Source organism: Passer domesticus, chromosome 1 (assembly GCF_036417665.1).
Source record: "Passer domesticus isolate bPasDom1 chromosome 1, bPasDom1.hap1, whole genome shotgun sequence".
Lineage (NCBI taxonomy): Eukaryota > Metazoa > Chordata > Aves > Passeriformes > Passeridae > Passer > Passer domesticus.
The window spans coordinates 110,357,767-110,368,816 of NC_087474.1; the positions used below are offsets into that span (position 1 = coordinate 110,357,767).

The 11,050-nt window shown below is 43.1% G+C and overlaps 1 protein-coding gene across 6 annotated transcripts in view; it reads right to left on the minus strand.

Annotated features, from left to right (window-relative positions):
- Positions 1–3,839: 3,839 nt before the first annotated feature.
- Positions 3,840–11,050, minus strand: part of MTCL1 (microtubule crosslinking factor 1) — a 101,848-nt gene continuing 94,637 nt past the window's right edge. For 4 of the 6 annotated variants that reach the window (XM_064433869.1, XM_064433855.1, XM_064433846.1 and 1 more), the window contains one exon: positions 3,840–5,081. In XM_064433869.1, the coding sequence (XP_064289939.1) occupies positions 4,872–5,081 (210 nt within the window). In that variant the 3' untranslated portion in view covers positions 3,840–4,871. Of the gene's footprint in view, positions 5,082–8,066; positions 8,125–11,050 lie in introns of all 6 variants that reach the window. The other 2 variants (XM_064433878.1, XM_064433859.1) reach the window with 1 other exon arrangement.

Consider the following 11,050-nt stretch of genomic DNA (forward strand, 5'->3'; position numbering starts at 1 on the left):
TGTGTAAATGTATTCTAAAGTCTTACTGTAGAAATTATAAAACACAATTAAGATATATTAAAAAAACCCAAACCCCAAACAAACCACCTAGAGATTTAAAAGGACAAACCAAAATTTGCTATTTGCTGTTGTTGAAATTTAATAGGATTCACATTTCATAGCCTAACAGCACTCTTCCCTTTTAGTGCAGTATCTGCTTACATTGCTCAGCCAGGCTTGTTCCCATCTAGAGAATCATATAAAACTCAATATCCAAACCACCTTCTTTCTTCTCCTCATTGAGATATCCATCTACTTGCAGCTGCCAAGTACACTGACTTTTTCTTTTTCTAAGTCCTTCTCTCCTCAGATCTCAGACTACCACCCTGGGCTCCCTGGCTGTGTCCCCAGAAGGGGAACATTCTGCCATGCACCTCTTGACCTCCTGCAGCTCTAACCTGCAAGTGGTGGCTGTCAAATCAGGGGCTTGGCTGTCAAATCAGGGGCTTGGCTGCCAAACCAGGGACTTCTGAGGAGCTACTTTGGACCTGTGCAGCCTCAGCCCCAGCTTTGCCTCCAAACACTTGCTCAATATGGAGCATCACCTTTCTTCACGCCAGCTTCAGGATGAAGGTCTGCAATGCCTTTGCTGAGCAGCCCATTGATCCCTCCTTCAATGGTGGAATCCTTCCCAAATCTCCAAGTGCTCTCAGGATTTCTCACATGTTTTTTCGGAGGATGACAATAGTGGCCTCCAGAAAGTGTTGGTATGCCAAAAAAAAGAAGATTGAATAATGACAGAAGTCCTAAATCTGCTCTGATAGGGAATAAAAAATGATTTTCAGCAACAGGTGTTAGTCTTTTATTCTAGAGACATCTATAGCAAGGCAGTAACATATTTCACCCAAATCTGAAGGCACAAAGTCTCATATTCCCACAAAATGGATAAGGGGATGATAACAGGGAAGGGAAGCAGACTTTGCTCAAAGCTATTAAGCCTCTCTGTGAAGCAGGCTGGGCTGTGTGGAGACTGAAGACATTAACTGTCATTTTGTATGAAAATTATATGTACTCAGCAGCTTAATAATATGCCAGCAGGTTACAATGATTTACATATAACAAAGTAAAAACTGGGGAACAGGGAGTGAGAGAGAAATGGGATACCTCAGAGAGATCATGGAGGAGCTTGGGGGTTCAGATACTCAGGAAAGGAAGGGATGAGGGGAAAATTCATACTTTGGGGTAATGTATGGTCATGGAGATTCCCTCTGTGCAGAGGAGGATGTGAAAGGAAAAGGGTAATGGGGTAGGATGGTCCAGGATTGGTCATTTTCCAGGCACTGAGGCACAACACAGGTGAGGTGTTGCCAGGTTGTCCTATTTTGGGTATTTCCTTATGAGCTTGGGTCGGTGAGTTAAGAGGCTGTACACCATTGCCACTGGTATTTTGATATTTATCCACTGGTATTGTCTCCCTGGCCTGCAGAGCAGAGGGCAGCGTGCCATGAGCAGGTGACTGTGAACAGGCAGGAAGTAAAGTGGGAGAAAGGGGGGACTTCTCCTCATGGTACCCACACAGACACAGCAGTGTTGTAACATGAGGGATACCTCATCATCTTGGGGTGCCACAGCCACCTCGAAAGCTGTCTGGACTGGGAGGGATGCCACAGGTCACAGTCCTGCTCCTGATATCATATCAGGTGATATCCCAAGGCCATTGTCTCTGGCACCACAACCCCCTGGGTGAAATCCAGCTATTTCAGCCTTACCAAAAAAAGCTGTGACACATGTATTCACATCTCCTTACACTAACTTGTGTGCTAATCTGTGAGGCTTCTCTTGCCCTGATTATTCATGAGGCAATAATTCAGATCCCCCATAGACACTGAGCTGCAGACTTTCTAAAAAGGCTTTTTATTTTCTCTCAGATTGTAAAAGGACTTCAGATGGACTAGAGACTTGTCATTTGTTTTATGATTTATGTAAGCAATTATGGAGCATGATGGAATAATGTGAAGGTGGGTAGGAATGTCCCAAACCCACCAGTAGCTGTATTGGAAGAGAAAAACCCTGTTGTTTCCAAAGAGCCAGTAGAAACATGGGATATTTCTCGATGTCACTGTATTCACTAATTAGACTAGAAAGAAGATTATGTTTAATTAATGTCGTTCTTTTTAAGATTGCCCACAGAATCTCTATTTGTGCTTAACCGTCTCCTTCTTTCTATTACTTGCTCTCTCACTTTTGTTTCAGTGATTCCTGCTGTTTCAGAAGCACTTTACCTGTCAAACCACAGGCAGCTGCTTATCCTCATGGATCTTCAGGATGGCCAGCAGCTATTTCAGCAAACTGGGGCATCCTTGACTTGGAAGGCAAATACCATCCTCTGGCATCAAAGTAAGAGATTAGTACCCTGAATTTTCTGGTGCATAATTAACAAAAAATTACAGCTGTCACAAGAAACAGAACATAATTTTTACTTGCTGGTTGTCAACATTGCTAATTCATTTGCAACTTGCAATTGCTTCATGAAGGAGAAATAGCTTTTAAGAAAGCAGTAAACTTCACCTTATGCCTGCAAAGTTACTATGAAAACAAACAAGGATTTTTCAGTTGTGGCTTAGTCTTCTCCAATAATCATTGTGACTCTTGTGGTTCAACTTCAAAACACTTTTTGCATGTACTTCTCCTTCCACTCCCAAACCAAAATTAGTGCAACAATTCAGCAATGTGTTGCACGAGGAAGATTTTCAAGCAAACAGGGTGGCCACCACGGACAATTTTAGGTATTCAGACTTGGGGATTACATTTAACTAATGAAAAAGGCTACACTGAGGCTTTGAGACAGCTGGGAAGGCAGCTATCACTAACATGGCTATTGCTGCTCCTCACTGGCACTGGACACCCCTTGCTCTGTGACTGTGACTGTGTCACCAGAGAGCCATCAGAGAGCAGCACTGTTCAGTCACTGCCCATTTGGTAAGTGGCCATTTTTGTATGATGCCCCACAGGTGGACATTTTGACCCCAGGTCAATAGCCACAGCCCTACCTGATATGGGAGTAATCAGAACTAAATTGGCTGAGATTTGGGATACAGGGAGTTTGTTCTTAACCAACAGCTGAATTAAACTTCCTAGAAAGCCGGCTGTGACACAGCAGGACAGGATGTGAAGGGCTTATTTCTTGACAGAGCTAACCAGGAAGGCTTCTAGGGAGCCCAGATGGTGCTCTTCAACAAATGAGCCTCAGAAAACCTCAGCTAAGGAAACAGAATAGGAATGAGCCAGTTCAGCAATGGGATAACTAGTCTGAGCAGTTCTGAGGCTCCAGAGGAAGCACGTGGCCAAACAGATGGTCCCAGGCAAAGTAGCTTGAGAGGTTTCTACCTCTCAGAAGTGTGAACTTTTGGCTGCATTTACTTCTCACTGTTAGCCTTCAGTTTTACGAAAGCCCCGTTTATTGGTCTCTGTGTGTAATGCAAATGGTTCATAAGCTCAGATTAATACTGGACATGTCATATTTCTGGTGCTCCATTTAGCTGGCTGGTTTTCACTCCCATGAGTGAGAAAACAACAAGCCATAGGGCCTCAGAGAAACTAAGAAGATGGGTCCTACAATCCGTGTGAGCAGATGTGGAGTTCAGGGAGGGAATTTAGAAAGCTTCCCATGGTCTGATCCAGTGTTCACAGGAGTCCGTGGAGCACAGCATAATAGTTGGTTTTGCTGTGATTTATATCATATAAGGAAGTTTTTTCTTCCCTTATGAATAAAGGAGGAGCTCAGGGGCTTTTATGTCCCCCAGTTAAATGAACCTGGGAAGTACCATCATAAAAAAAACATTATGAAGCACTCGAGCAGCTTGTAAATACTGAGGGTTTTATTTCCACTTCACATGGTCTCAAACAGACTCTTCAACAAGACCAGTTACAATTTAGTATGCCCAGAGATTTCCATGGTTTTTCCAAAACAAAGGAAGTTCTCAGTAAACACTGTACATAGCCAGTTGAACTGCTAACAATAATTTAAAAACTCTTTTTTGTATAGTCAATGCAAGAATACCAACAATAAAAGTACAGTACAGGTAAATTCACAACAATATTACAGTGAAACAGATCGACTCACATTTATGTGATGGTACAGTAGCAGTATGTACATGCACTAAAGTGCGAGGACCCAGAGGCATGCAAGTCAAGTATTGTAGGTGTATTTTACAGCTAACTCTGTAAGACTTTCTGAGGCATTCTTTTCTTTTTTTTTTACACATTTACTTGTGTTTACCTGTATTCCCCTCCATCTCAATTAATTACTAGTGAACGAGCTTAATGGCTTTCTTCACTACTTAAAAGGTATCGCTTCAGACAGTTGAAGCATCTTTAAGAACCTTACCTTTAAAAACTGATAACACTGACATTAAAATAGAATAAAATTAACTTAAGACCCTAGTTTTACATGAAATTAAAAAAAAATACCAACCCAAAATACCCAAAACCAAAACTGAAAACGTAACAGTGCAAATATAACCAAAAGGCAGTCAGTATTTGGAGAGAGCGCGAGCACGTATTCAAATTCCCTTAAAACTTAATTTACATTTTATTTTAAATCTTACTTTATATCATTTTAACCCCTTTTTTTTGTTGTTTTTGTTAATATACTGTATGTAGAAAAGATGGAGACAAAAATAGTTTTCTCAGCTATGAAAAAAATTAAGTTATTACAGGCACATTAACTGTTTCATTCCAGAAACACCTCTGTTTCCCAGGTTGCACATTCAGCAGCTGTGTCTGAGAACATTCTTTGACCTCTCCAAGGGGGCCTCCCTCCTTCGTGGCAGAGACGGCTGGCGGGCGACCTGGCGGAGGCGAGCAGTGGCCCGCCCTGTTCCTGCGCGGAGTCAGGCCGGCTCGCCGCCCTGGCTGGGGGTCTCTGCCAGCAGCTCCTTGCTTCCGCACTCCTCTGAGGAAGTCAGGTCTCCGGTGGACTGCGACTGTGAGGCAGTAGGGGAATGTGAGGCCCATCGTGACGGTGGGCGCCGGTTCGCTGGTCTCTCTGGCCGGGAGAAGCAGGGTTGGAGGGACGGGGCTAGTGCAGAACAAGGCAGTTCCTTGGCAGCCAAGAGAGCAAAACAGCGGTTAGTGACTTGCGTTAGAGACCGTCGGGATGCGCGAGGAATTAAGAAACAAAACCGCCAAACTAAAGCTAAGCGTGTGTCAAAAGCAAGCAGCGAACACCCGGCTGCGTGAGGGCTCCAGGTATCTGCGTGTGTGCCCATGATTTATGGAACAGGTAAGGAGACAATGAAAGAAAGAGGGTGAGCTGGAGTAGCTGACACACTTTCAACTGCTATTTTTCCTTGTGCTAGAAAGAGAAGAGCTGAAAAGTACATTTGAATAATAATTCAGGAAAATCCACTATTCAACACTTAGTACTCTAAGAGCTGACCTGGCAAAAAAGGCTAGGTTTGGCATTTGCAAGACAGGTGAAATATCAACCACTGTCTCCTTTTTTTCTCCTTCAGAATTCAGACTTGACATGCAGGAGACCAGGGCACAGGATAATGACTGCAGGGGTAGTTATGATCTCCAGCTGGGTTAAAGATGAGGCTTAGCTACAGATTTCATTTTCTGGAACACCACTGTTAACTGCCAGCTGCTGAAGCCTGAATTACAGGATTCAGAAGTACTCTGTGTTAAAGGCAACATTCACAGAAACTGAAAAAATTGGAAATTTTATTCCCTCACCAAATTTCCACTGCTCTGGCTTGGTTAGCTTGCCGTTGCAATTAGAAACAATCGGCAGTTGTGATTTTTCACCCTGTCACTAAGTTGATAATGCCTCTAATATCCATGGACTTTGCTCAAAGTACAGTTGTGCTTCCTGCCTTGCTCTGAATGCTCCCTACATCAAGATGAGTGACTGTGGAACCCAGTCTGTCTCATAGGGCCAAAGCCAAACTTCTGAATTTCACTACATACTTTGAAATTTATAAAAGCAAATCAGAGCAGTTTGCCAACATCTAGCAATGTGTACACCAAGCAGCAGTCACTGGAATGGAGTTAAAAAAAAACAGAGTCAGAATGTAAACCAGTGATAAATGAAGAGAGAGACCAGAAATGATTCAATGCAAAGGAAAAGCTGTGGCACAGTAAGACGCAGGGACACCAAGGCAGCAGGGAAGCCAGGATTCAGCACACTGTTTCTCATGGAAAAGGAGAATAGTCACTAAAGGTGAAGAAAATCGGAGTAGGTAACATGATGTGATTGACAGTGAACAAACAAGGTAATACGACATTGAACTTCCCAATTGCAGTGGAAGACCAAACATGAATGTCATAGAACAGAAGGACCAATTTTGAAGACACAGAGCTGAGGTATGAGAAATGGAGCTGGTGACATCTGTTTTGGAGAGAGTGCATTGTTGGACTTGGGGAAGCCTCGGTGAAGGGTCAACCCAGGTGCTTTTGGGCAGCATGCAGCCAGTGGGGTGATCTAGAGCTGTGCACCAGTGCTTGAGGAAGAGCCATGACCAGCTGCCCTCAGCACTCACAGAGCACCTCAGCCTGCACCCCCTCCTCTCTGCATCCTCACTCCCCACCCCATCGTTGTGCCATTAACTTCACAACCCTTGCTAAAACAGCAGTAAGGCTGAAATGGAAATTGGTGCTAACAAAAAGATTGACTGTGTGTCCTTACTTCACCTTATCCCATAGTGCCTGGGGCAGCATATGGTGTGTGAAAGCTGCCACTAGACTCAGATTTGTTGAGAAATCCATCTGCACAGCAACAGTCATGGGCAGCACAACACATTGAATTGAGGCTATGAGATTTGTGGGTTTTGTCTTAGCCTCTTTCAAAAAGGAGGCTTAAAATGATATCTTTATAGTGCTGCTTGCTCCGGGCTTCTTTATCCTAGTTTCAGAGCAGTAAATCAGAGTTAGGACAGCAATAACAAAATTTATTTCCACTGCTGCCTCCCCATTCAAAAGCCTCTCTCCAGCATGCCTGCAGATGTTGGTCAGCTTTTACCAAACAGAAAGGTTAAGCTCATCTTATCTGTGATGTACACATGCCCAGCAGCACACAAGGCTGTGCTGGTGATGGATGTTGCTCCAGGGCCAAAAGTGACTGGCAGCATAATCTTATAAAGTGCTGGCTGTTGAGTCAGTCACCCCCACCTGCAGCATGGAAATCCAGCCATGACAAGGAAACTCTGCAGAATGGTTTGTGAAAACCCCTCCTCCCTTACTACATGTAGCTGTCATAGCTAGAAATGTTTTTTTTTTCTAAATAAATAACCTGTGGATAATTTAGTTTGGTAGTTGCTCAGGAGTGTGGGTGGATAGGCAGCATTTCTTAGCCTGAGCACTGGAAATGAGAAAGATGATTTCAGCTTCAGTTTCTAGCTATTTCCTAAAACAGGCTGTCAGCCACCATGGCTATGTCTACATTAATAAATAAAGAAAACAATTTTCTCTTCTCTCTGAGGCAGAATGGATGGTCACAGCTTATGTCTGCAGTGTCTTCCCTCTACTGTGACAACTGCACCCACTGGACAGAACTGGGCCCAGAACTGCTTAATGAGCAAAGGTGACTTTAACCTTTATCCCCAGGCTGGTGCTGAAGCCCCTTCCCAGCCCTCTCCACCTGCTGCTGAGCCAGAACTTGAGGGAAGGCATTCTGGGGCAGCCAGAAGCCCTGTGCAGTGCTGTGCATTTGTCAAAAAAAAAAAAAAAAAAGAAAGAAAAAAAAATTAAAAAAATTTTTTTAAAAGTTTGTCACAAATCTGAATCCCTCCCCAGCATTTTTGCATACCTTTGTGTTGGTCTTAAATTTTGCTAATTTTTAAAAGCTTAGCAAAAAATCCCAACAGCACAAATTTTGACTTAAGTCTGTGCTGCTGCAGGACACAGCAGATGAGCTCCTGTCCTGACCTCTTCCTGACTGCCCCATACAAAGAACCCCACAGGGATGTCAGGTGCGTGCCTCTGGATACCTCTGGAGCTGTGGTCATTTATTTCCCTCTGTTAACGCACGTGTTCAAGAATGACCGGTTTCGGAAAGCTCTGGAAACAAGGTAGAAAGGACTTACAGCAGTGAGGCAGGCAGGGTTAGAGTCCCCAGGGGGTAGTTAATAAGACAGTTTGGTTCTGGACAGAACAGACAGAAAAGAAAAAGAGAGCAAGTAGGTTGGAAAGAACTGTTTTAATTGATTATTTGTTTAAAGTGAAGATTTCATGTCAGCAAGGAAGAAGTCTTCTCATGTTACTACTCATTCAGATCATGTTACCAGTGTTATCACAGGGAAACTAATAATCAAAAATAAAAGCCAAGCCACTGGAAGAAAAAGACTTAGAAAGAAAGGAAGCAAACAAACCAACCTTTTATAATCCTAGCACAGTTTCAGAAGTGGACATAGCAATAAACAAATCAAACATTTCTACTCAGCAGAGAAAGATATCTGTTTTTCTTTGCCAACCTTGACTGGGGCTAGGGAAAAACCACATTACTATGAGAGGAATAAAGCTGTATTTTTTTCCCCTTCATTTGATTTCAGGAGAGAGTTTCTGCTTAGGAAATCTTTAACAAGCAAGAAAATGGCTATTATTGTTTGTTGCTTACACTTCTATTGCTCAGGTTTAATGACAACTTTAATGCCTCACCTTTCTCCGTTGTTTCTCTTCAGCGGTGAGGCTGGATGGGAAACTCTAACTTAACCAAAAGCCCTTTAATTCTGTCAATCCCTTCTCTGATTTTCAACATTGCTCCTCCCGTGCTGAATGGTTCAGTGACAAGCCTGTGGCAATTGCTTTGTCCTGGCGAGCAGAGGGTGCAGCACCTGCTCTCTCATCTGTGAGTCTGTGTGGATGGTCCTTTCACAGTGTTGTCTCCAGAAATGAGTCTGACTCCCAGTCCACGAGTGTTGTGTAACCTCCAAGATCTACACCCTTGCTAGTCATAACAACAAAAATGTTCCTAAAGCTCTTATGTTGTTACTTAGGTGATGCTAATGTGCATTTTAAAAAGTAAAATGTATAAATCCTATGATACACACCTAAGATAGGGGTTTAGTGAATTAGCAGGATAAGACACTAGGAGGCCATACTCTGAGGATATGAATTTGCCTGTAAGCAGCTCTGGGCAAGTCAGAAAACACAAAGTTATTGCTGCTCTGTATGCATATACACTGACATGCACATGCACTTGTACATAAATAGATAAATATATGAACTAGATTTCATATTTGCAGCAGGAATATAGAAGGAAATAATGTAACTAAACAATTCAGAAGCTCAAATTGAGGAAAAGTCACCAACAGGTGCTGCATGCAGATTTAAAAGTCATTAATATGCCATGGCTGCAGAACCCAGAAGGCGTTTGGTGGTAAGAAGGGCACTTGTCTTGGCCAGAAACCCACAGGTCAGAGGGAAGCAGAGCAGGGATCTACTGGAGGGTGGAAGCATTGTGTCAGTGCTGCCCCAAGCACAAACCTGCCTCCGTCAAGATCATAATTCCCTGAACAGCTGTGTCTGGCTTTGTACAAAATGTGCTAAGAGAATTTGTACAAAGTGTAATTTGTGTGGTCAGGGTAATCCACAAATAACCCAAGGCACCTGCAGAGTCTAAACTTATTTGTGGGTGTTTTTTTTCAGCAGTAAACCCACACTTCCCTTGAGTACATCTTCCAGAGCACCACCACAGTTAGGAAAAGATAAGCTCATTGTGTGAATGCCCACCAGTTTCCTTTTCGATCCACATTCCTGAGAAATGCCAGGCGCAGCCAAAGAACAAAACCTGTGCATCTAGACTACAGTCATAACAGTCATGTAGGAGGTTCAAGGAGAAACAAGTCTTAGCTCTAAGGCTCATAACTCAAAAAATTAGACAAAAGATACTGAGAATTCACAAAAAGGAGCAATTTTTCTGCCAGTTTGATGGCCAATGGCTTTTTGTTAAATAGCATTGACCCAAATCTCTCTGTGCATCAAACTCAGGTACTGTTGCTAGTTTGTGTTTTGCCAGCAGCAATTTGTGATATCTACCTATATTTGAAACCTACTGAGGCATTTAAAAGATACAGGAGGAAATCAAGAGTTTCCAGGGTTACCTTGAAGGCAAAGCTGAATTGAACTAGTTAGAGTACAACACACTCCCTTATACATACCAGTAGTGTATTCCCAGTATTTCAAATTAAGGACAAAATACAGAAATAGCTGAAAAAAAGTCAAATTAATGAGGCTACTTCCCACCTTTATTCACTCTGAGGTTTGTGCACAAAGACCATTTTCACTCACTGGTATTTATAATGTGCATGTGGTTTCTTTTCTTTTCCTATTTTAATTGAAAAATTTCCCTGGTTATATCTGTTTAAACTGCACATAGGGAATAAATCCTTAGGTTTGGATTGTCTGTCAGGAAAAAAAGATCACATCCTCTGAGCAATAACTACAAAAAAGGAACTGACTGTACATTGAGAACCACCCACTAGGGCAAGGTGAGCTGCAGACCAAAGGTTTCAGCACTCAGGTCCTTCATGCCAAATGTTGAGTTAGAAAACAGGGTTTGAACCTTCCCTGTTGAGGTATCTGAGGCAGGGGTAGTAGGAGTCTGCCCAGTGAAGGCAAGGTGGATGCATGGGGTGTGCAGGGGTGTATGAGGTGTACAGGGGTCACAGAGCTGCTTCCCTGGAGCTAAGACTCACCACCAGGCCAGGATGCTAAAGGGGCAGCAGAGAGGATGAGAAATGCTCACCTCTGCCCTGGGGACTGTCACCAACCCGCAGTCCACACCCCTTTTCATGGCTGCACCAGAAAGGCAACCTATGCATGTAAGAGCTGGGCATAATTCAGCTTTTCTGGGCTTCTTAAGAGTAAGAGTCTCAAGTGCTCTCAAAGGTTCACCAGAAACAGGAGGTTTAAATACTGGTAACTGAAAGCTTTCATCCATCATTACACCTTCTTTTTCTGTTGATTGCTGTTGCACCTGAGACTGACCCCCAACATCTGGGCACACTTGCCGAGACTGGACAAAATATCAGCAAGGAGTTCTTAAACACAAAAGAGGGATGTGTCTAGA